At 42.7% G+C, this 26,778-nt stretch overlaps 1 protein-coding gene across 1 annotated transcript in view; it reads right to left on the reverse strand.

Annotated features, from left to right (window-relative positions):
- Positions 1-26,778, reverse strand: part of LOC121402115 (gamma-aminobutyric acid receptor subunit beta-2-like) — a 230,608-nt gene that overhangs the window by 66,512 nt on the left and 137,318 nt on the right. Inside the window, exon 5 of the mRNA XM_041588040.1 lies at positions 21,105-21,187. Within this exon, the coding sequence (XP_041443974.1) occupies positions 21,105-21,187 (83 nt within the window). The remainder of the gene's footprint in view (positions 1-21,104; positions 21,188-26,778) is intronic.

A 26,778-nucleotide genomic window follows, 5' to 3' on the forward strand; every position in this document is an offset into this window, starting at 1 on the left:
TAATTAAATTGACCATAAGGTTTCTGCTTGCTTATGATAGAGAAATTAAATTACAAGCTCTACTTTCAAAGCTCTACTTTGAAAAAAAGCAAAAATCAGATAAACATTGGGGTCCGTGCGGTAAAAATAGGAGCACAAAATAGACAAATTTGTTGCCAAATATGTTTTTGCCAGTTTACTAACCTGTGGTAAATATAAATCTGCAAATTTTCTCGCTCAAAAATGTTTTCGCTAGTTATCGCATTTGCTACGTACACATTAACGCCTGGTTTACAAAACAGCGAAATGTGCTAAAGACAAAATTTACGCAAGAATATTCCCAAAATTTTACCGCCACCTATGTAGTGGCGTAAAAGTATTTTTTCGACAGAAAATTCTCAAGGGGCAGGAAATATCCTATAGTACTTTTTTTTTTACCCATCATTCTTTGCTGACAGGAGAGAGATCTGTAGCTATTGCAGACAGGATGTTTTGGCTTCTGCTTATATCAGCAGCAATTTCAGCTCGTAAACGTAGTCTCTGCAAATATTCTGGTGGAAAAATATTCTCAGCGATAACATGCAGAAACTTAAAGTCAGATTTACCGCACTTTAGTAAACGGACCCCATTATGCCTTTTACAATTAGGGACAAATATATAAAAAGTAATGGTAATTAATTAAACCAAATAGTACTTCTTGAAATTGTACTGTTCTGCATATGTTCACCCAGCTCAGGTCATGGAAAGGGAAACCTGGGTGCACAGGAAAGATGGTGCTACCATACTCTGCAGCAGAGTACCTTGGACCATTCATTGTTTTGAAGAGAAGAGTTAACAGTATTCATTTGGATTCACTTTTGATATTTGGTGAGTGCACTCTTATGTTTTTTCCGTTGTTTAAAGTATCATTGTTTCTGAGCCATGTGTGCAAGGCCTGGGGTTAATCACCCAGGTCATTGTGTATTGGGTGAGTTTAAAAGATGTATTCATGTACACTTAGGGGCAGATTTACAATATGAAAATGTGATATTAAAAAAAAATCACCCACTTTCTATTCATTCCTATGGGATTTGTGTATTTATGAAATTGTGAATAAGTAATAATCTGCGCCATAGACTAGAGCGTTGAGCATGTGGTCTATGTACAGGGGCTAATAGACATGCTTGGTTAGTTTTTAAGGTATATTTGTAAGTTTGGGAGGCATATATGTTATTTTCATAAATCTTTGCTCCCAAAATGTGGCCAATTGCCTTTGGTGATTTATATATATAGTCTGAGTGGTGTAATAACAATTATATAAATTTCAGCAATTATTTGACATAAAAGAAAAAAAAAATGGCACACCTTTGTGATCAGCTCTTTTATTGGATTAAATCTGCTATTGCAAAGCATAACCTTCATTTGTGTGTAAGAGAAGCATAGCAGCCTTATACTGTTAATATAGCAGCTATTTTGGCTCAATTATAAACATGCTTATAATGTATTCTGGACATGCAATGCATTGTATGTTATTAATATTTTACTTCATATTGAATTCTTTGTTTAAAAGTACCAGTGTTCCTTCCATGACATGGAATTGATCATTCTCCCTATGATAAATTCAGATTGACTATAGTAACTATTTTATAAAAATGCAAAGCAATGAGTAACGGGGAAAAACAGGCAGCATGGATATACATTATTTATTTGGAGTGAAAATGTGGTTAATGTGCCCAACATAGCTGATCCTATCACATTTAAATAGTAACATAGTAAGTTAGGTTGAAAAAAGACACACGTCCATCAAGTTTAACCTTTTAACTTTGGTTAACCTGCTCAACTGCTAGTTGATCCAGAGGAAGGCAAAAAAACCCCATCTGAAGCCTCTCCAATTTGCCTCAGAGGGGGAAAAATTTCCTTCCTCACTCCAAAATGGCAATCTGATAAGTCCCTGGATCAACTTGTACTATAAGCTATCTTCCAGAATCCTGAATTCCCTCACTTTCTAAAAAGCCATCAAACCCGTTCTTAAATCTAATGTATCAGCCAGTCCAACTGATTCAGGGAGAGAATTCCACATCTTTACAGCTCTCACTGTAAAAAAAACCTCTTCCAAATATTTAGGCAGTCAAGGTAGTATGAGGCCTGTCTAGAGAGTTATAAGGTAAACCAAAAGTAGCCCTGGAGAAAAAATAGCTATACTTTTTTGAAATATGTATACAATTTTTATGTTTGCTTTACATGCTTTATTTATGCTTTATTTTATAAAGCACATTTAGGCAACAGAGACTGAAAAAAAGGATGGAAAGAGCACCCTATAATTAATCTGTTTGACAATGCTATACCTATAAATCAACCAACTAATACACGGTTGCTATTTTACATATCGGTACCCAAAGCCAATTCAAAACCCATATGCAAACATTATCTGACAGATCTTCTAATATCAGTGCTGGTATCTCTCTACTTGAAGCACATATTCTGCAATGAGCTTTATAGTTTTATTGCTATGTAGGAAACTAGTAAAACTAACGTAAAACAGCAATAAAAAATCCTATAGTTAAATTTATAAATTCATGATCATGGTACAGGTATGGGATTTGTAATCCAGACTTCTCAGAACCTGGGGATTTCTGGGTTAAGGAGTTTTTAATTAATTTGGATCATCATACTATGGCAAACTGGCAGCTTGCACACTAAACTATTGGGGGAATTCGTCAATGGTAGGCAAGTAGCGTAGGATTTAGAGCTTAGAGACAGGGACACCAAGACTTCGGACAAAACACAGATTTATTAAGCACTGGGCATTCCCAACAACAGGCAACAGAAAAGTGATCAGGGTACAGATCAACAACTTCAATGTAGCACATGCAAGATACAGTGCAACAACTTCAGAACAAAACCTTCAGGGTCCTCTCCCCTCTGGTCACTCACCATCAAGGGAAACTCTCCCCCTCTGCAACTTCAGAGCCTTTGGGCTTCTCACTCAGCCCTGCTGGCTTTCCCTCCTGGGACTCAGGCTCACTAGCCACTGCATGTCCCTTCTCCTTTCCAGGGATTTAGGCTCACCAGCCTCTGCCACACTCTTGCTGGTAGGAAGACACCTTTTGCCAGACACTGTCTCTAACAGCAGCACCACACTTCCCTCCACTCTAGGAGGTATCTGGAGAGCCCCCAGGTGTGGAAACACAACCCTTTTACCATTCCTAGGTAGCTCCTCTCTCAGCTGCCACTTAATTTCATTGCTGAGAGGGAATATTCACCCCTACCTGAGTTGAGTATTCTTTGCAACACATATAATGCAGTTTGAATGCACTCTTCTCAATGCATTTTCCTCTAAGACAGTGGTGTCTCCCAAACACCCTGTCACAATACCTTAAGTCCACTAAAAATATTTTAAACGTAATTAAACCAAATTAAACAGAATTGCTCTGCCTTCAATAAGGATTCATTATGTCTAAAATTGTCATTAAAAAATAATATTGGATTAAAATGGGGTTTATGGGTGGTAGCCTTCCATTATCAGAATCTTCTGAATAACAGGTTTCCAGATAATGTATCCCATACCTGTTTATTTATTTTAGAAAGCTGCATTGATAACCATTCTCGATTATGACTATAACATACCTACTTGGTAAGACTGGCTTCTCATAACAAATTGTGGAACCCACCTACCCTGGTTTTTTCAGTTAACATGGTATGATATTTATAGTTTTACCACATCATAGAAATATAAATTATTTTAAAATTCAAAACAATCTGTCTGTGTTGGACCATAATATTTGTTGTGGGTCCCATTGATCTTATATGGGGCTACACTGCTTTATCCATTGTATCTTATTTCAATGAAAATACACCTTAGTCTCCTTAAAGTAACAGAGTAGTTCTCATTTCAAAATGAGCTCATTGAGTAGAGCTTGTGCCGAACATGCTTTTTGCCTATTATTTTAATTATGAAATATGTCTTTTGTCATTTCTGGCACTAAAAAAATATAAAGCCAGTTTCACTTTAGAACTTCCTTCCCCAAAGAGGAATGATAGATCTGTGTCCATATGTGTCCACTGAGAAGCCCCTGATAATGAGCTGCTCAAAGGTTACTAATTAGAGAGGGCATGCGTTTGTTGTTTAAAGGTAGATGAAAAATGTCTGAATAAACTGGCCTGTTTATAATGGAAGGAGGGGATGTTTGAATTGCAAAAAATAGAAGATTTATTGTTTTTTTTTTAATTAAAATAGGCAGAATGCATTTTCTATTTAGCAATGGTTTTTTGGGTATATATTTAGGTGTTAAGGGCAGCAGCCAGGCGTGGTCTGACCACTGATGTGAGCGCACAATTTTACAGGAGCACCGCCAGAGACCCTGTTAATATCCTATTATATACAGCATTTCAACCTAAAACTACGGAGCCGGAAGACCCTTCCTGGCAACATTTTTACCTCAGAAGCAAATAATGGGGCAGAGCAAAAAAACTAGTGTCTGAAGCCGCCTCTCATTTGGAGAAGTTTGCCCGGGAGGCCACTCAAAATGGCAACGCAGCAGAGAAGGCCGCAAGTCATCCTAGCTCTGCCTCTGGCCTACAGGGAGAAGGTCTAACCACAAGCACACTGTCAGGGAGCCGGGAGCCCCCTCTGGGGAGTAGTCCGGATCTAGGAGGAAGCCCCACAAGAGGGATCAGGGTCGTGGTATCCAGGGGTAAAGAAAGAGAATAAACAAAGTCCAAGCACAGGTCAAAAGGCAGGCAGAGTAACAGCGAAGTCCAGGTCCAGGCAAGGGGTCACACCAAGGAATCAGCAGATATAAGCAGGGGAAACAGCAAGGGAACTCAGGAATCACTAGGAATCAGGATCCTATTTTCGGGCGCCATCTTGGCGCCTCAGGCGTCCTTTTATCTTTGAATTTGGCGCCCTTGCGCCAGCGTCAGCGCGCCTGCGACCGTCGCGCCGTGCTGGCGTCACAACGCCGGCGTCGGAACCCACGTGGGTTGCCAGGGCGCCGCCATCTTGGATTCTTCGCCGCCGGGAGCGGACGCGACTCCTCGCGCTCCCGGCGGTCTTGACAGTACCCCCCCCCTCACGGGGGGCCTCAGGACCACCGGGACTTGGTTTCTGGGGAAACTTGGAGTGGAAGTCTCTTACCAAACGAGGAGCATGCACATCACGGTATCCCTCCCAAGAGCATTCTTCGGGGCCAAAGCCCTTCCAATGGATGAGGTATTGAAGGGACCCTCTGGAGATTCTGGAATCAAGGATTCTCTCCACCTCGAATTCTTGTTGACCCTCCACAGAGACGGCAGGAGGAGGAGATTGGACACCAGAGAAACGGTTGGAGACGGTGGGCTTCACCAGGGAGACGTGGAACACGTTGGGGATTCTCATCTCTGGTGGGAGTTGAAGTCTGATGGCTACAGGGTTAATTATCTCCAAGATGGGGAACGGACCCAGGAACTTCGGACCCAACTTGGGAGATGGCACCTTCAAGCGAATATTCCTGGAAGAGAGCCAGACACTATCACCCACCTTGTAGGGAGGAGAGGGCCTTCTACGGCGATCCGCGAAAGTCTTGTGGACTAGAACACTCTTCTCCAGATTAGACTTGGTTGCAGCCCAAATAGCAAGCATATGGGCTGCCAGATCATCTGCAGCCGGGACGTCCGACAACACGAAGTCCTGAGGAAAGGCTTGAGGGTGCTGTCCATACACCACCATAAATGGAGACCTTCCTGTGGAGGAATGACATGCATTATTATGAGCAAACTCCGCCCACGGGAGGAGGTCAGACCAATCGTCCTGGCAAAGAGACACGTGGTTCCTCAGGAACTGTTCTAAGGCTTGGTTCACACGTTCAGCTGCCCCATTCGTCTGCGGGTGGTAGGCAGACGAAAATTGAAGTGTTATTCCCAAGTCTTTACATAGGGAACGCCAGAACTTGGCGGTAAACTGGGTGCCTCTGTCGGAGACGATCTCCACCGGGAAACCATGCAGGCGGAAGATGTACTTAATAAAGAGTTGGGATAATTCCACCGCAGAGGGTAACTTCTTCAAAGGGATGAAATGGGCCATTTTGCTGAAGCGGTCTATGACAACCCAGATCACAGTATTCCCACCGGAGGGAGGAAGTTCGACAATAAAGTCCATAGAGAGGTGCGTCCACGGACGAGAGGGAACCGGCAAAGGCTGTAACAACCCGCTGGGGCGGGAATGGCTAGGCTTAGAAGTGGCACAGACATTACAAGCAGCCACAAAGTCCTTTACATCCTTGCGGATATCAGGCCACCAGACTAGGCGCCTCAAGAGTTCAAGGGTCTTGGCCGGACCAGGATGTCCAGCTTGCCTGGAGCAGTGGGTTTGTTGCAGGATGGCCAGGCGAAGTTCTGGAGGGACGAAGGCCATGCCAATCGGAGTATCTTGAGGAGCCGAGGACTGCCCAGCCAGGATCTGGTCGGCAAATTGTGGATACAGAGAGGCAATGATCTTGACTGGTGGAATGATTGGTTCTTGCCTCTCAGGGTCACGGTCCACCGGAGTGAAGCTACGAGACAAGGCGTCGGCCTTCAGATTCTTGGAACCTGGGCGATAAGTCAACACAAAGTTAAATCGAGAAAAGAAAAGGGCCCACCTGGCTTGTCTGGGATTTAGCCTCTTGAGGGACTGTATAAACTCCAGATTCTTGTGATCTGTGTAAATCTGGACAGGAATTTCAGAGCCCTCCAGGAGGTGACGCCATTCTTCAAGGGCAAGCTTGACTGCCAAGAGTTCTCGATTTCCGACATCATAGTTCTGCTCCGCGGACGAGAACTTCTTGGAGAAATACGCACAGGGGTGCAATTTTCCATCAGTGGAGTGTCTCTCAGAAAGGATAGCTCCGGCTCCGACTTCTGAAGCATCAACCTCGATGCAGAAGGGTAGTGCAGGATTGGGATGTCGGAGAACAGGAGCGGACGTGAAGGCCTCCTTCAAGGACTGAAAGGCTTCTATGGCAGATGGAGGCCACAGGCTGGGCTTACCCCCTTTCCGGATGAGGGCCAGGATAGGTGCAATGCGGGAAGAGAACCCCCGGATGAACTGTCGATAATAATTAGCAAATCCGATGAATCTCTGGATTGCCTTGGTACTCAGTGGGAGAGGCCACTCCTGGATGGCCGACACTTTCACGGGGTCCATCTAAAATCCCTCTGGAGAGATAATTTACCCTAGGAAGGGGATCTTGGATACCTCGAAGACACACTTCTCCAACTTGGCGAAGAGAGAGTTCTTCCTCAGACGAGAGAGTACCTCCTTCACCTGGGAGCGATGACTTTCAAGGTCCTTGGAGAAGATCAGGATGTCGTCCAAGTATACGACTACGAACCTTCCTAGGAGATCTCGGAACACATCATTAACAAACTCCTGGAAGACGGCAGGAGCATTGCATAGGCCGAAGGGCATAACAAGATATTCATAGTGCCCATCCCGAGTGTTGAATGCCGTCTTCCATTCGTCACCCTCCCGGATGCGAATGAGGTTGTAGGCCCCCCGGAGATCCAACTTGGAGAAAATCTTTGCCCCTTTCAGCTGGTCAAAGAGCTCGGCAATCAGGGGCAGGGGGTACCTGTTTTTCACGGTGATCTTATTCAGGCCCCGATAGTCTATACAAGGCCGAAGGCCTCCGTCCTTCTTCTCCACGAAGAAGAACCCAGCCCCTGCAGGAGAGGTAGAAGGGCGGATAAACCCCCGCTGGAGATTTTCTTGGATGTACTCCTTCATAGCGGTAGTCTCTGCAGGCGAGAGAGGGTAAGTGGGCCCTCTGGGGGGCATGGCTCCTGGCAGGAGTTCAACCGGACAGTCATAGGAGCGATGTGGGGGAAGGAACTCTGCAGACTTTTTACAAAACACATCGGAAAATCCCTTGTAAGTGGAGGGCAAAGTCTTTAGTTCCGCAGTGGAGACATTCACCTTCTCGAGGGGTTTTGGCGGAAGGCAATGTTGCAGGCAAAATAAACTCCAACGAGAGATCTGCCCAGTGGACCAGTCTATGGTGGGGTTATGCAGACGTAACCATGGAAGACCCAATATTACTGGAGTAGAAGGACAGGGGATGATGAAGAATGAAAGTTTTTCTTGATGCAGCGCCCCAACTTGTACAGATAGTTCCGCCGTGAACATTGTGACGAATTCAAACTCCAGGGGTTTGTCATCTATGGCGGTAATTCGCAGAGGTGAAGACAATGGGAGCAGGGGAATCTTCATGCGTTCGGCAAAGAAGGCGTCCATGAAATTGCCATCCGCTCCGGAGTCGAGGAAGGCCCTTTCGAAGATGGACTTACTTGCCAGGTGAATCTGCAAAGGAAGGAGAAGTCTACGTGAATTTTCTTGATACTTCTCCTGAGGCCCTCGAGTGATGCCCCCTACATGAGAAACCTGAGACATACCTCGGGGTACAAAACTCTTGGCTTTGGCAGGACAGGCGTTGGCAAAATGGGAATGCCCACCACAGTACAAACAGAGACCTGCCATTCGTCTTCGGAGTCTTTCCTGCTCGGAGAGGCGAGCTTTTCCTACTTGCATAGGTTCCTCCAGGGGAGACATTGACACATGAGTCACAGGGACAGCGGGTGCTTGCAGAATCGGCCTTTGAAAGCGAGGGGCCAACATGGGAGAAAATCGTCTGCTGCACTCTCTCTCCACCTGGTGTTCTCTGAGGCGGGTGTCCATCTTAATAGATAGCGCGATCAGTCCTTCCAGGGTGTCAGGAGTCTCTCTGGAGACGAGATCATCTTTGATGCGGATGGATAGGCCTTGGTAGTATACGGCCTTGTAAGCGTCATCACACCAGGAAGTCTCCGCCATCAGTGTTCGGAAGTCTATAGCGTACTCATTGACACTGCGGCTTCCCTGCCGGAGCTGCAAGAGACGAGCAGGGGCGTTCGTGACCCGACCTGGAGCATCAAAGACTATGCGAAAAGCTTGGAGAAAGTCTTTAACATCATAAGTCACCGGGGAATTCTTCTCCCAAAGAGACGTTGCCCACTCCAGTGGCTTGCCTTCCAATCGAGACATCACATACCCCACCTTGGAACGCTCACTTGGAAACTGTGTGGGTTGGAACTCAAATTGAATTTGGCACTGTGTGGCAAATCCCCTGCAGGCTTGTGGGTCCCCACTAAAGCGAAGGGGAGGTGGAATGCGAGGCTCACCTGTCGGGTAGCTTGCGTTCATAGAGGCTGCCGCCATGGGGGGATCTCCAGTAGGTGGAGCAGCGGAGGGCGCAGAAGGCACTCGAGCAAGCAGGACATCGAGTGCTTGCCCAATGCGAACCTGCTGGTTTTCGTAGTCCTCCATGCGGGATGCCAGTCCGCGGAGTGCTCGTCCGACATCAGGTGTGGCTTCCTCAGAAGGATCCATGGCCCGAAAATAATGTCAGGGAGCCGGGAGCCCCCTCTGGGGAGTAGTCCGGATCTAGGAGGAAGCCCCACAAGAGGGATCAGGGTCGTGGTATCCAGGGGTAAAGAAAGAGAATAAACAAAGTCCAAGCACAGGTCAAAAGGCAGGCAGAGTAACAGCGAAGTCCAGGTCCAGGCAAGGGGTCACACCAAGGAATCAGCAGATATAAGCAGGGGAAACAGCAAGGGAACCCAGGAATCACTAGGAATCAGGATCCTATTTTCGGGCGCCATCTTGGCGCCTCAGGCGTCCTTTTATCTTTGAATTTGGCGCCCTTGCGCCAGCGTCAGCGCGCCTGCGACCGTCGCGCCGTGCTGGCGTCACAACGCCGGCGTCGGAACCCACGTGGGTTGCCAGGGCGCCGCCATCTTGGATTCTTCGCCGCCGGGAGCGGACGCGACTCCTCGCGCTCCCGGCGGTCTTGACACACACCGCATGACTCTGAGGCACCTCTGGCTCTCACTGATGTAATGGAGAAGATAAGAGCAGCGTACACCACATGCTTGGCGCTGATATACTCAAAAACAGAGTAATTTAAAACTGACCTATCAATCATCAAAGTTTATGCTCAGAAATGTATAACAAATGTGAAATGTATTGCGCGTACAAGTATATGTTATATTGATAAATCAACAGGACAATGTCACTGTACCTAACCAGTTGGAATGTGAGGGGACTTAACTGCCCTATAAAACGCAGGCTAGTACTTGACTTCCTAAACAACTATTCTACAGCCATTGCATTCTTACAGGAAACCCACCTCATAAGTAGTGATGGGCGAATTTGCGCCATTTTGCTTCGCCGAAAAATTCGCGAATTTCGCGCGAAATTTGCGAAACGGCGAAAAATTCGCGAAACGGCGCCGTTTTTCGAAAAAATTTTTTTGACGCGGGCGAATTTTTCCGCGAATTTTCGCGGGAGTTTCGCGAATTTATTCGCTGGCGGCGAATCGCGCAAATTCGCCGCGAATTCGCGCCTGGCGAATACATTCGCCCATCACTACTCATAAGGTCCAAAACACTGACTCTAAGGAAACCGTAGGTTGGTTGGGCGTATCAAACCACATACTTTACACACTCCTTGTCACGACCGGCACCCAATACCAGAACAAGTGCCAAGCACCCTGGTCTCGGCTCGGCTTCACTAGTAGATATCGTGTTCGTTAACGCTGCCATGGTACCCTACACAAGCAAAGCCACCTATTTGAAACTACAACTCCTATACAAGTTAGCACACCCTAGACCCTCCAACAACCCAGTCTGGTTGAACATACTTGACAATCACAAGGCAGTAGAAGGCCATTTCAAAGACTTCACAAACCTAAATCAAAGCTCTGACCGGATCCTCCCATACTGGGACTCTCTAAAAACCTACCTACATGATTCCTTAATGACTGAAATAACCACAAATAAAAAACAGACTCACCTAGCGGAAAATGCGATAGAAGCTCAAATTTCCCAGCTAGACACGCAGGTAGCCACTAACCTAATACCGGAAGTCTTTAAACAGCTGCGTGAGGCACAAGAAACCTACTCACAACACCTTAACTAAAAGGTGCAGTGTAAACAATCCTTCTACAAATATATATATGAGCATGTTGAAAAGTCCAGTCACTTATTAGCCCACCTAGCTAAAGCCCATACTTCCCCGCCAGCCATACCTGCCCTGAAAGATTCCCAAGGTACACTTCACACAGATCATGACAAAGTAAAGGAGCTACTGGTTAAGTTTTATAAAAACCTGTATGCCTCTAAATTAAGGTCAACGGATAGTAAAATAAATGCATTCCTGACCCCATTGGCTCTCCCAAGAGTTTAGGGACTTTATGGAAGCAGACTTTACTGGGATAGAAATACAGGAGGCAATAGACTCTTTCACCAAAGGAAAAGCCACTGGTTCAGATGACATCCTAATTGAAATATATAAAAGGCACGCTAGGGGGGAAATTTACTTACATGCGAAAATCCGCCAGCACTGGCTTCACGCACATTGCAACACTTCACCAGGCATAAATTCGCCTGGACAACGCTAATTTACGAAGATCCGATGTTGCGCACAGGGTACTGAACGCTTGTGATGTCGCTCTAGCGTAAATAAGATCAGAAGTTACGCTACCGTTGGCTAATTTGCATATAGCTTGCAGTTAAAGTACAATGGCCATATATGCTGCAGCAAATACATTACACTACACAAGGCCAGGGAACCTTAATAAAATTATAGAGTTGCTATAATGCCCTACACATGTGGCCACAGTATAGTTTAGGTGCCATATGTTATCAAATGTAGGGGGGAAGGAGGGTACCCCACAAAAAAGATTTTGATCTTTTTCAGCCTATCACCCTGTAAAAAATAAAAGATGTCAGCGTTTTTTTGGGACTTAGAAAAAATGTCAGCTTTTTTTTCTTTTTTTTACAAACTCCTATCTAATCTACTGCACTTCGCCTGGTCTGAGCTAGCGAAGTAAACTCTCGTGCAAGAGGTAACGTTCAGTAAAATCAAAAACGTAATGAATTTTCATAGAGCGAAAAGTCGCCTGGCGTTAGAGTGCGAAGTTGCACCAGAGTCTATCTCCTTCGCTAGCGAAATTACACCAGCGACTGTTAGTAAATTGGTGAAGTGCGATAGATAGAATGACGTTACCCACTTAGCCTTTTTAATAGATTTGCCCCTATGACTCTAACCCTGATACATTTGCAACTATTCCACGAAGCAATCCAACAGGGTCAATTCCTGCAATCACTTAATGAGGCAGCCATATTCCTTTTGCCAAAGCCTGGCAAAGACCCCCATCTTTGCGATTCCTTTAAACCTATCTTACTCCTAATGGCAGATGTAAAGGTCTATGCCAAGATACTAACCCAAAGATTGGGCAAAGTCATAACCCAATTGGTCAACCCTGATCAGGTGAGGTTCATACCAGCAAAAACCCCTGCCTTGAACACCAGGTGCCTATATCTAAACCTAATGGCCCAAACTCAGGGAGCAGACACATAGCTCCTTTGGATATTGCCAAAGCATTTAACACTGTCAAGTGGTCATATCTTTGGCAGGTATCCCTGCTAGCTTGTTCCTTCCAAATCATAAATAAGTTTACATACTTGGGTATCCAAATAGCTCTCCCTCTTTCGCAGTTTAAGGTATTTGAACTTGGACCCACTGCTGCAATGGGTACAAGATAAATGCAAAGCTTGGAGTTACCAGTAGGCACAACAGGCAAGATCCATTTGATCAAAATGTTTATACTTCCTAAGCTGCTATATACCCTTTGGCACTCCCCAGTAAACATACCTAAAAAAATATTTTCCAATATCAATAGGCTGCTTAGCAAATTCATAATCAAGGGCCAGATTGCGCCGCACAACCTTAATGAGATCAAGAGATGGGGGGGTGGCTTTCCCAGAAACTTATCTATACTACTTGGCAGCCCAGCCTACACATATCTCCCCTATGATGTACCAGGAAATATCCCCACCTCTATATAGCTAATTGGTATCAGTAACGGGCTATGCAGAATCCCCATGGCAGGCCCTACTTGTTTAAAACCCTGATACAACCATTCAGACACTGGTTACACTACAAGCAAAATACCTATGCTAAGCATATCAAGCAATCCAGTACAAACACTATCTGCCACAGACACCCATCTGCGAAAATGAAGAATTCCGGGTCTGATCTCATTAAACCACCCAAGAATCTGGCATACGCTGAACCTCACTACTATAGAGGATGTGTGGGTGGACATCCATGTAATCTCCCTACAGTCCCTTCACAGCACTAGGCAACTCCCTCAAACTCAATGGCTAATGTATCACAAGATAGGAACGACATAAACCAACCAATCCAGTAGTAAAAGTATTACACTATCCAATTCACCAAAAGTGGATTCCTTGTTAGACCCTGACCAAAAAAGCAAGCTGTCCAACATGTATAAGCTTGTGCATAAGCCAAGGTACAGGGACTCTACAATTCCCTCCAGGGAGACATGGGAAGGGGACCATGGGGCTATCACAGATGACCAATGAGAATGTGCCCTGTCTACACCACTACTAGTATCTATGTCCCTCAGGCGCTGTCTGCTGCAACTATACCTGATCCATAGAGAATACAGTTCAGAGACTATATTCTATGAAAGTCCTACAATCCCCATTGTGCTCAAGGTGTAACACAGAGGTAGCTACCCTGTTACATACCCTGTGGAGCTGTGAAAAGCTCCAGCAGTATTGGAATGGTGTGTGTAACTGTTTGACGAAAGCAATCCCGGGGGGGAATAACTGCAATGTCAGGTCATGTCTCCTAACACTAGACTTGAATATTAATCTGGCCTATCATACTAAAATCTTCATTACCAAAGCACTTTTCCAGGCCAGGAGGTTGCTTACATTACACTGGAAGGACGTCTCTCCACCAACAATACAGGAATGGTACAAAGCCATGGGCAAGCTAGCAATACTGGAAAAGACTATAATGGACAAAAAAGGACTAATAAAAAAGTATAACCAAACCTGGCATTGCTGGACAGAAAGCCATCATGGAATCCCCCCCCCCTTCCCCGGGTGGCATTTAAAATGCAAATAAGGTAGCAGAAGTCGAAACAGCAAGACTGATTAATAATCAGAATAGGCAGACTGCACTGGGTCCTGTGTTGTCATGTAATCTATTGTGGATTTTATCGTTTTTGTATTGCTTAAGACAAACTTTCTCCAACTCTGCAGAACCAGTGGCTGCAGCAAAATAATTGTGAGGAATGTACCTGGTGGTCTAGTGGGGGGACGGCAGGGATGCCTGCCGCATTGAGCGGTATCCATTAGGCCGCAGGCGTCTGTGTCTTAGGGTGCGCGTGGCACGCTCTTGTGAAATTTAAAGGCTGTGGGACCTTGCCCGTGATAGGATCTTGTTCCTGGTGCTTTGTGCTTTTGAGCTTCTGTATTTTGTATTCTAATTCTGGTTTTGACCCCTGCCTGGCTAAACGACTATCCTGACCTCTATATCTGACCCTTGCCTGAATTTCGACTACCTCTGCTGAATCCTCCTGTCTGATTGATTACCTGGTTTTGACCTCTGCCTGCCTGATTATGTGACATCTGCCTGCCTTGACCTGGCCTGTTCTGACGACGATTCTGGTTTCCTGTTCTGTACTGTGACCCTCGGCCTTAAGACTCTAGCTAACAGTCGTGCCCCTCTGTCTATCCAGAACCTATAGCCTTGCACCTCTTATTTAAGTCCTGGTGGCATCCAAGTAGCTGAGGGCTCCGCCCGAGGCCAAAGGCTGTCACGCTACAGGTGAAGCACGAGCCAAGACCAGGGTGCTTGCCATTTGTTCTGGTGTTGGGTGCCGACCGTGACAATAATCCTCCAATAGAAGCTAGACAAAGGGGTCACGCCCCAAAACATTGCATCCGCAATAAATGAGCAAGGGTTTTCCCTGCTAGAAATACCCACATTGTGCTGGTGTTCCTCTATCTCTTCACATTAAACTCAAGGTTGCCAATACCTCTTTCATTGAGCACCGGGGATTCATCAGGACAGGTCGGCCAGGGTGTGCGAGGGTAATTCCTTTTTTTTCATGATCTTTGTCCCTGCAGCTGGAGTTGGAAACAGTAAAGGGGACTTAAAGGCAAAAATAAAATCCAATACGAATCTCTACACAATCGCCGACTGCTCTACAGGGAAACAAATAAAGCTGCTTGAGTTCTGCATGGCTGGGAAAGTATGATTGTTTCCCTGCAGAGTAGTTAGGGGCCGTCTGACAATTCCTATCCACAGCAGTAAATGAAGGGAGAATTTCACTGCATACAGTCAGGTTTCTTATAAAAACAGTACACATTTTTTAAATTAAAGTATATTGGAGATAGGTTTCTGTTTCATTAAAGAAAGTAAAAATGGGCAGGGCCGGAACTAGGGGTAGGCAGAGTAGGCACATGCCTAGGGCGCAAAGCTGGGAGGGCGCCAGGCACCTACCTGTCTCCTACCCCAAGTCCGGTTCCCTTCTTTTCTCTTTGCTCTTCTCAACGCTTCTGCGCATGCGCACAGGCAGGAATTTGCGCATGCGCGCGAGCAGGAATTTGCACATGCGCGCGAGCAGGAATTTGCACATGCGCGCGAGCAGGAATTTACGCATGCGCACTCGAGCGCATATTCGCGCATGCGCACAGGCGCCCGACTGCCGGGCACTGAAAATGGGATTTTATTTTTTGCCTTTAAATGTCCTTTAAATGTAACTAACTTGATTAGAACCTAGCATAATCTCATGTCCATAGAGTAAACCTGTTTGTGCCTGTTAAATGTTTATATACTCTATTGTATATGTCTATGTTCATTCCTGAAAATCTTTAAATAAAAACACTCTTGAGCAAAAACGGGCAGCAGCCAACCATGAAGCAAAAATTTAACAAATGGTTATAAGTAATGGTTATAAAACAGAAATGTCCAACCTGTAGTTTCCTATTCATCCATGTAAGTCACAGTTGTAGCAACACTAATTTATTTCAAGAAATAATCTTCATATTCATAATTTTCATCTAAAATCTATTATTATATAAGATAGGAATACCCAATATGATGATTCAAATTTCTAAAATCAGTCATGTAAAAAAGATATAATGCACCAGACACTGAGGGGTTATTTATTAAAGTCGGTTTTTTTCTTATTGGCCTTTTTAAAGAGGAAAAACACAATTTTTCAGTAGAAAAAAACCCTCAAATAATAATAATAATAATAAATTGGATTTATGAAACCCCGGGGATGTTAAAAGTTTGAATAAAAAAGTACTCCAATACAAACCTGGTGAGTTGTCAATGGTAAATGTCCCAAAGAAATCCTGATCTGCAATGGCTTTCCGAAAAAGTTGCAGTATTCGGGCATTGAATCAGAAAAAGTCGGAGTATTCGTGCATCAAATTGAAAAAGTTGTACTCCATAAAATAAAGTGCGCTTGTTCTTATTAGTGAAGAAAAGGTTTTTTACATAGTTAGGTAGGTACCCATGCGGTTTTTAACCCGTTTCTGGTGGTTGATTATACTCACAGATGGACAGAGTTTGTCACATATCCAAGTTATAAGTTTCTCTCCGGGTTCTTCCTTTTGGACAACAAAAGAGTGGCATATACGGAAATTGTATTGCACTTCCAGAATTTGTCTTTAAAAATCACTTTTAAAACCAAAGGCAGCGTTCCTCTCCCAAGAGCCAGTGCCTCCCATAGTCCGAGATCTCTGTGGTGCTTCTCCCCTGTTAGCGGGCACTCCGCTCTGTATTGGGATATCTGTGACTTTCCTCAGATCTCGCTGCGCATGTCTGTGATTGCCTCCGCTTTCATCACCGCTAACGCTTTTCGCCAAAGCAGCTTCCTCTTAGAGCGATGACGGTTACTCCCCGTGTCCACTCTTAAATGTACAAAGTATCTTGAAAGTTACAACTTTATCAGAAAGAATACAATGTCCGAAGTCTTTCGAATGTTACTGTTCTATCAAAAGGTTGCAATATCCTAGTTTATGGCTGTTCAGGAATTCAAATTATAACAGCATTATCTTTAAATATTAAAACTTTATCAAAAAAGATTATGTTGATTCCCAATTACTTTACTAGTAATTTTGCAGCAAAAAAATGGAACCAACGACTGGGAAGCTATACAGGGCCTTTCTTTCCACTTCACTACATGTTTGCCACAATGGGCAAAACTGGTGATCCCATGGTGCAGCCATGCTTCTGCCTGTAGAACTTATCATTGTCCTTGCAATATATGGTACTTAGGCATAAATCCAGTAAGGAACTTGCTCTGGGATAAGCTTTGTTCTGTTGTCAAGGTTGTTGTCTTTTAGCAACCATTTTCTCACTGTTTTAACTGCCTCTGTGATGGGAATGCACAAAGTAACATCATATGATACCATGGTTTCTTCTGTGCCCAGTACTAACCCTTTGACTTTGTCAGTAAAATCCTGTTCTGTATGTGATGCTCTGTATTTCCAACCAATGGGGCTAGGATGTTGGCTAGGTATTTTGCCACATTGTAGGTCAAAGAGTTAATGCTGCTGACAATAGGTCTGAGAGGGGCCCCTTCCTTGTGTATCTTAGGGAGTCCATATATACATTAAGTGATTCCCCAGGGTAGAGGCAATGATATGTGGCCCAATCAATAGCTTTGTCTTCTTTCAGCTGTTTTAAAAGGTCTATGACATTTTTCTTGTAGCTGTTAGTTGGGTCCCTTCTTAGGGCTTCATATGACTTTTTGTTGCTCAGAAGTGTGGTCACTTTTGCATGGTAGTCTGATGTATTAAGTAAAACTGTGCATTTTCCTTTATCCGCTGCCAGGATGGTGGTATTCAAGTCCTTTTTGAGGGGTGTCAGTGCTTCCCTTTCCTGTGATGTCAGGTTTGATGGAGGTTGTTTGGCACTGACTAGGGCTGCAGACATATTGAGGTGAAGTTGTTCAGCCTCAATTCATGTTACTTTGTTTTTATGGATTGAGGCTTCAGTGGCTGAGATAATATCTACCACCGGGATGTTTTTTGGAGCAATTGCAAAGTTTAACCCTTTGGCTAGGATCTCTATCTCTGGCTGGGTAAGAGCCCTGTCAGACAGATTCTTTACCCACTTTTCTTTACCCACAGATGTATACTGAATGGTATGAGCCCATGTTGTCGGCATCTGAGGTTGAAGCGCAGGTGGTTTCTATAGTCTGCCAGTTTTCTTGCTGTTTTCTCATATCCCCATACAAGTGTAAGGGTTTTCTCCCCTAAATGAGTTGCAATATGTTTGTGTAGATGATCATTCATCCAGGTCATGGTATATCTATAGAAATAAGTCAAATCAACTAGACTTGCTTTGGGGGGTGCGACATCTATTGTCTGCCACATACAATGCTGTTTTGGCACCTCTCCCTGGAAGGTTTAATAACACATTAAAACTCCAATCTTGCTAATACAATCAACACCTAACTTAATGACATGATTGTGAATTATGATAAATAGATGGGGATAAATAGGATTTGACTGAACGTTTCGTTGAGAGGGATTATTCTAGAAAGAAACTGGAACATATTGCCATTGAGGATGGTGAATGAAATTTTGCTTAAATCCAAAGACAGGTAATGATAACAGGTGTCTGTTTGTTACCAGATTTGAAAGAAAAGCCATAGCATAGAATAGGCATGTCCAAAGTCAGGCCCGGGCCCCAATTGCATCCACTTTTCAAATTTACACCAGCCCTCAGCCTCCATCATGAAATTAATACTTATGTGGCCCGCCAGCACAGTGCGATCAGGAATCGTCTAGCCGTAGCAGTAATATTTGGGCACATTAGTGAAATGATCGGCCACTTGGTCTATACTACTGTCTATGTACTATTGTCTGTGTGCTGAAGGTGTTCGCAATAGATACATACTGACCTGGAGTGACACACTGCTCTTGCATACTTCTAGGTAGATGATTTCATTAATGTGCCACAATATTACTGCTACAGCTACTCCATATCTTGTTTAAATTAGTTAAATGATGTTAATGGTTCAAAGAATGTTAGGCTGAATGGTCGGCCCCCACACAATTTCACCTCACCAAATCTGGCCCTCGTTGCAAAAAGTTTGGACACCCCTGGCATAGAAGCTATTGTTAGGAAATTGTGGCCTACAGTCAGATGGTGGACTTTTTTGCAACTCCACTAGATTTGCTTACAGATGAGGAGCATTATTATGCCCTATGCTATGAAAAAAGTGTTTTTGGGTAAACCTACATTTGGCACTTTCCTGTGCCTGTCCTGCAATTGTTGCAGTTCTATTATTAAGGGGTCCAACATACAACATCCATCCAGTGGGGTGGAAATCCCATTAAAAACATATGCCACATGCAAAAGTAAATGTGTGGTTTATGCATTGAAATGCCCTTGCAGAATGCTCTTTTTTCAGGCACACCCCTCCCTACTTTCACATAAATTATATATACCCATACCTTTACTAACTATAGAGTTTAGTACCACAAAAGCCTTTGATATTATGTCTGTCCAAAAAATCATCCAAGCCATTCTTAAAGGCATTAACTGAATCAGCCATCACAACATCATCCGGCAGTGCATTGCGAAGAACCCCCTACGTTGCTTCAAATGAAAGTTCTTTTCTTCTAGTCTAAAGGGGTGGCCTCTGGTACGGTGATCCACTTTATGGGTAAAAAGGTCCCCTGCTATTTGTCTATAATGTCCTCTAATGTACTTGTAAAGTGTAATCATGTCCCCTCGCAAGCTCCTTTTTTTCCAGAGAAAACAGCCCCAATCTTGACAGTCGACCCTCATAATTTAAGTAATCCATCCCTCTAACCAGCTTTTGCTGGCTTCTTTAGCGTACTCTAAAACTGTATATTTAACCAAACGGCTAGACCACCTTGCTTAATATTATGCTGTAAACTGATATTGCTGGAAGTACAACTCCCACCATTCTCCAATACAGAATCAAGAGCCAAAGCAATCTGGGAGTTGTAGTTCTGCAACATGTGGGTATGGTACCAGGGATAGGACCTTTCTGGGCAGTTTCCCATCATCATGAGGGCCAGGTTTGTACAGTGACCAACCATAAGTGTGGACTGTTTATGGTTGATGCCCCTGTGGTTTCTCCAAAGGAATCTGTGCTTCAATTTTGATTATGGACGATTTTGGACTGGTTTTTTTGGACTTTTTTTTAACCATATTTTTCCTTTTGCATTTGTATTTATAATGCTTTTTACTATTTGCACTTATATGCCACATTGTATTAAGTGCCTAGGTGACAGTCGGACCTCTTGCTTCTAACCATTTAGCATATTTCATTGTCATTCTCTATTTCTTTATGGGAAAATGCTTAATTATGTAAGAGAATAGATATAAAAGAATAGGAGAATAAAGAGGTTCAGTGAGCAAAGGAGGAATAATATTAAGGAAAGTGGGCCCACGGTCTAAGGTTCTCTGGTGTGCCCCTGGCATACCAGTCCGACACTGTAGACATACATTCTCAGTGAAATACAAATTTCTTGGTGCTCATTTAAAAATTAAATCAACTGTGCAAGAGTCAGGGTCAGCTCAGAAATGATTAAGGGAAGAAACACCAGTAAAATAGAAGATCAACACACTAAAGAAATGGTGAATTAATGCAGGCATAATAGGTAAGGATAGGAGAAGAACAGGGGCATCCTGGCCCTCTGCTGCCTGAGGCAGCTTGCTGTTGCTGACACCCCCCTTCCCTGTGCATTCACCTTTTTGTGCTGGAGGGGGTCCAGGGGGGTCCACGAGGGCAGCAGAGTGGGCCAGGATGGCAGAGAGCATAATTCAGCTCTTAAAGTACCAGGAGCAACATTTTTTGCCGCCCCGGTTCCTAGTGGGGCGGTGCCGCCGGAGGCAAGTTTCTCAACTCACCTCATTGGTGCAGCACCCTCTGGAGAAGAATATGCTTCAAATTTTAAAAAATACATTGGACATGCATCATACACCAGATAGCAATGCATACAAAAATGTTCAATTGATCTAATTGTAATGAAATAATGAGTTATATTAACACTAGTCCAAAGAACAAAAGAAGGTTTTTAGAACCTGAAGATGTTTTTTTTTTTAAATCTGGCAGTAGAACAGCATTTAGAACTATTATATTTATCCAAATTGACCTACTCTTGCAGAAAAATGAAAACACCCAGCAAATACACAAAAATAATAAACCTGTTATTAAATACCTGGTAACATCTGATGTCTACTGAGAAATATTATCCACAATCATACTTACAGCTTTCAATTTCTAGAGTGCAGTTTTGTTCATCTAGTGGATATCGTCTGAGGTCCATCATACAAGCAGCAGTTGTTGTTATCCTGAGGACAAAAATAAATATACATGTTCAGTAATAAACTAGATATAAACGTCAGTTTTCATTTTGTGAAAAAAAAATGATTTGCATTATCAACACAATGTGTGACTGTGGTTCAGTCACATAAATAAAGGGTTCATGTTTTTATACTGTAAGTCTGGCTCTGATTCATCCCAACATTACCTTCTCTTGACAATAATTGACTCGTTAGTAAGTAGCACACAATTAAGAAATAAAAGCTTAAAGACAAGGCAGTTATACGGTGCATACACTCCAGTTTCAGATAATTAAGGTCTGGCTTGCTTTCAGATCTAGCAATAGTAAGAGATTAATTAAGAACTTAACTGATTCTTTTTGATGTAACTGATTGCTCAAAGACTGACCTAAAACTTAGCAAGATAAAAGCGTATATTTAAATTGTCACTACTTCATGGAAAGTTATCAGAAGTATTAACTGATTATTTTATGAAGAAACTGTACATAATCACATGCAAGCTAATATTTCATGTTTTTAGTTTAATAAATTATCTGTATAACAACTGTATACCTTTTTAAAGAAGAAATCAAAATACAGGTATTTGTATTTTGTACCACTTTTTATGCCACAATAGATTCTACCTGTTAAGTTCAGTTTAAAATCAAGACTAAGAAGAAAACAAAAAAGCTTTCCCTCTTATTTTACATCCATATTGAATATAACATTAATAACCCTTGCAAACACCGGGGTAAAATTGCACTGCTTTTAATTTTACTACTGACTTTTATCTGTTGTGGAGTAAACTTATTCCGCATTATGGGTAAATAGCCTTATAAATAACAGTGTTATCCACAGGGGAGGAGGTGGCATATGAATTAAAGGGTATGTTTATGGTATATTTAATGGGTATAACATTTTTCACATATGAGATTGTGGGCAAAGGAAGGGAAAATGGGGAAGAGATTTGGTTGGGGGTACTAGTAAAATGGGAGAGCTGGAGGTGCTGGTGCTGGAGGGAAAATATGATGTGATTGGTGTGGTGGAAACATGGCTGAATGAGTTGAATGATTGGGCAGTTAATCAGCGGCTATACTTTGTTTCAGAGGGACAGAGGCAATAGAAAAGGAGGAGGGGTATGTATGTTTGTTAGTCAGGATTTAAAAGCTTATATAAAGGAGGAGGTTATGTTAGAAAATGAGGGGGCAGAAGTCTTATGGATAGAGTTCTTCACCAATTATAAAGAGTTCAGGTTAATAGGAAAGAAGAGAAAGGCATTTAAAAACTACAAGTCTGTTGGGACAGAAGCTGCATTTAATGAATATAAACAGTATAATAAATGTTGTAAATAGAGATGGGTAAATTGCTCCCATTTCGATTCACCGAAAAATTCATTAATTTTCAGCAAAATTCTCACGAAATTCGTGAAAAATTTGTGAAACTCGAAAATTGACGCCCGTGTCAATTTTGACGGTGTGTTAAAGTCAATGGGTGTCCGAATTGTGTTGACGCACAGTGATTTTGATGCAAGCGACTTTTCCAACGAATTCGTGCCAGGGGAATTTATTAGCCTATCACTAGTTGTAAATAAGCAATCCGGAAGGCAAAGTAAGGAAATGAAGAGTGCATTGCGGCTGAGGCTAAGACTAACCCCAAAAGTTTTTTAAGAATATTAATAGTAAAAAGATGTGGGTTGAGAGTGTTGCTCCCTTAAATAATGGTACCATTATGGTTGTAACAGATACAGAAAAGGTAAATGTGCTAGATCAGTTATTTTCTTCAGTACATACAAAAAAAGAGCCTGAGTTCACAGGCTCACTTCATAGCTGCACTGATGGATCAACTCAATCTAGTCAGTGGCTGACTCAGGATATGATTCCTAAAGCTTTGATAAAAATGTATGTAAACAAGGTGCCAGGGCCTGATGGCATACATCCCCAGGTTCTAAGAGAGCTTAGTTCAGTTTAAGACCAGCCCCTATTTCTGATTTTCTCAGATTCACTTTTATCTGGTATGGTACTTATGGTGTGGAGAAAAGCTGATGTCTTTCCAATATTTAAAAAGGTATTACGATCTCAGCCTGGCAATTATAGGCCAGTAAGTTTGACATCTGTGGTGGGCAAATTATTTGAAGGCTTGTTAAGGGACCACATTCAAAATTTTGTGTTAGTGAATGGCATTATGAGCAGCAATCAGCATGGCTTTATGAAGGATAGGTCATGTCAGACAAATGTGATTGCTTTTTAAGATAAGGTAAGTGTCAGGACTGCCCGACAGCACATCCTTCTTCTTCAGTGGCGCTGTCAAGATGGCGGCTCCCATAGCAGACATGTGGGGAACAGCAGCACCGACGCCGGCAATGGCATCACGCACCTGGCGTGAAATTTGAAAATAAAAGCTGTTCCAGGTTACGGGTTCAATGCCCAATTATAGGTTTCGTTTGGAACATTCCTGGGTGCTTGATCATTTTTGTTATTTTGATTCCTCGACTTTTGAACCTGCCTGAACCTCGACCTTGCTTCTAATCTGCCTGCCTTTTGGACTTCTGCCCGGATATTGACCACGATTATGCCTGATCCTATTTGTACCGGAAACTTGGACTTTAAGCCTTTAAGGTCCAGACTACTCTATGGTGGGAGCCGATAGGCCCCCCGACAGGAAGTATGATGCTGGACAGTGGAGGGCCAGTATGTGTGATCTATTTGGATTTTGCCAAAGCATTTGATACCGTGCCCCACAAACGACTGCTTTCTAAACTAAGGTCTGTTGGGCTTTATGAAGTTGTTGCACCGGGATAGGAAACTGGCTACAGAATAGAGTACAGAGGGTGGTTATTAATGGTACATTCTCTACTTGGAGTAAGGTTCTTAGTGGGGTCCCTCAGGGCGCGGTATTGGATGCACTTTTATTTAACTTGTTGTTCATTAATGACTTAGGGGAGGGTATTGTAAGTAATGTATCAGTGTTTGCAGATGACACAAAACTATCCAGCTCAATTAATTCTATCCAGGATGTGGCATCCTTGTAACGGATCTTGACAAACTGGCAATATGAGCAGCTAAGTAGCAAATAACATTCAATGTTGATAAATGTAAAGTCATGCACCTGGGATGTACAATTATCCAAGCCACTTACTGTATACCCTATGGGACTGCACTAGGCAAATCCATTATGGAAAAAGACCTTGGAGTCCTTGTGATGATAAACTTGGCTGTAGCAAGCAATGCCAGTCAGCAGCATCAAGGGCAAATAAGATCTTGAGCTGTATTAAAAGGGGCATAGATTCAAGAGAGGAGGGGTCATTCTTCCACTTTATAGAGTTTGGTCTCCAGTGCTCAAACAAGACATTACTGAATTAGAGATGGTGCAAAGAAGGGCAACTAAGCTGGTAAAAAGTATGGAAAATCTTAGCTATCAGGAAAGACTGGCCAAGTTGGGGATGGTCACGCTGGAGAAGAGGCGATTAAGGGGTAATATGATAACTATGTATAAATATATAAGGGAATCATATAATATTTCTCTAATGCTTTATTTACCAGTATGTCTTTCCAGCTGACACAAGTTCACCCATTCCGATCAGAAGAAAAGAGGTTCCACCTAAATATTTGGAAGGGTTTTTTTACAGTGTGAGCTGTTAAGAGGTAGAATTCTCTCCCTGAATCAGTGGTACAGGTTGATACACTAGTTCTTGAGATTAAATTATAGGAAACTACTCATACTGATAAAAAGATAAAACTACTGATAAAACTAGACCTATATTCAGTTATAAGCGAATCTGTTCTGCAAATATTCAGGAAATACATTTATGTCAATGGGCGTCAAAACAATTTTGTCACGAGTGAAAATTTTTATATGTGCGACTATTTTGTCCAAATGCATTAAAGTCAAAGGGCATCTGAATAATTTTTACGCACACCGATTTTGACTTGCAACAATTTTTTTTGTTGAGACTGATTTTTTGCCGCAGAATTTCCAACACAGTTTCACAAAAACATTCACGGGTGGTGAAACATGGAAAATTGCCTCAAATCCATACCTGCTGAATTTATTCGCCCTCCACTAGCCATATTATTTCATCAGAAATAAAGACACCTAAGATAAAAGGTCAAGTTACACATTAGGCTTCATCACAGCATGTTATATTATACGCTTTATTTTCATGCTGCAAGTTAATGATTTCAAAGTTTTAAATAACAAGTTGTTACAGGGGCGGGGAAGTATAAAAGGAAATGTATTTAAGTTCAGATACGCATAAATAACAGTTTATGTGCTGAAGATGATATTCTGTATTTTCTTCTTCAGTCTCTGACAGAATATGGTTCATTAAGTCTGGTTCTCAACAAAACTCAAAAGGAATCAGATTAAGTACACTTTTTATCACACTTTTTATCAGATTTATCACACTTACCATGAGAAAGTACAAAACCAGTGGAGCGCCCAACGCATACCCTTAGACTCCTACAACCCTTAACATCAACCCCTTGATTACTGATTATTTTGTGGTGTGTGGGCAAGGTTAAAGTGGTGGAAGTTACTAGGGATGGAACCATACAGCAGAACCTGCAACCGTGCCCTGGGCTCTTGAACTCTTCCTTGAAGCCACTGTTTATCTGACCCAATGACTGCATTATTATATTATGTTTCCAAAAATATTGTCTTTCAGCTTGCATTCAATATAATTGTTACACCAGTAAATATAGACAACACTGATCCAGATCATCAACTATTAGTTTAATGTTTGCTAAACATTCTGAATCCTGACAAAAGTTCTGGTTTATGACAAAAATGTCAAATAAAATCTCCTTTATGCATATTATACAAACCCTGAGTGTGCCAGTTTTTACATTTTGATTTAGACATTTGTTGCTTGGCACCCAGGTTACAGACTCAGGTTTGTGGAGTGCACCTATATAACTGTATATCATTTTTACATAGAGCTTTTCTCCCTTGGGACTCCCTTAGGTCAGTGAATGAAACTGAAACTTGCTATATGACTATGAAAATTTTCATTCATCCAGGTCATGGTATATCTAATACCGTGAGAGAGTTGCCTAAAAGACAAGGCACACTCCTTTCAAAATAACAATGTCAAAATTTTAGATAAAAAAGACTGCTGGTTTGAAAGAGATGATTCATGTCAAGGTGGTGAAACCATCCCTGAACAGAGGTGGGGGCCTTCGACACCATCTGTCTGCTACATACAATGTTGTTCTCAGTTTCAGAACAATTCACACATCCATTCATGCAACTCTCACAAGTAACACCTGTATCTAGGAGTTGCATGACACATAGGTAATCCTATTACAGTAAATACACAGAATCAACACCTCTGTGAATTTCAGATGTCACCTCTCTGAAGAGTTACAATGTACCATTGTGATTGGATTACTGGAAGAGTTTATATACCGAGGACTTCCCACACCAGTCAGTTGAACTGAAGAAGCTGCTTGGTAGTAGTAGTAGTAGTAGTAGTGAAACGTCTTCAATAATTACTCAGCAAGTTCAGTTGTTCTAGAATTACTTATATTAGATGAAACTTGCTAGTGTGACATCTCTGTAATACTGGCTATATGGGACACATATTGAAAAGCTGTGCTAAGGCAAGTTCATGACTCCTGAAT

This window comes from Xenopus laevis, chromosome 3S (genome assembly GCF_017654675.1).
Source record: "Xenopus laevis strain J_2021 chromosome 3S, Xenopus_laevis_v10.1, whole genome shotgun sequence".
NCBI lineage: Eukaryota > Metazoa > Chordata > Amphibia > Anura > Pipidae > Xenopus > Xenopus laevis.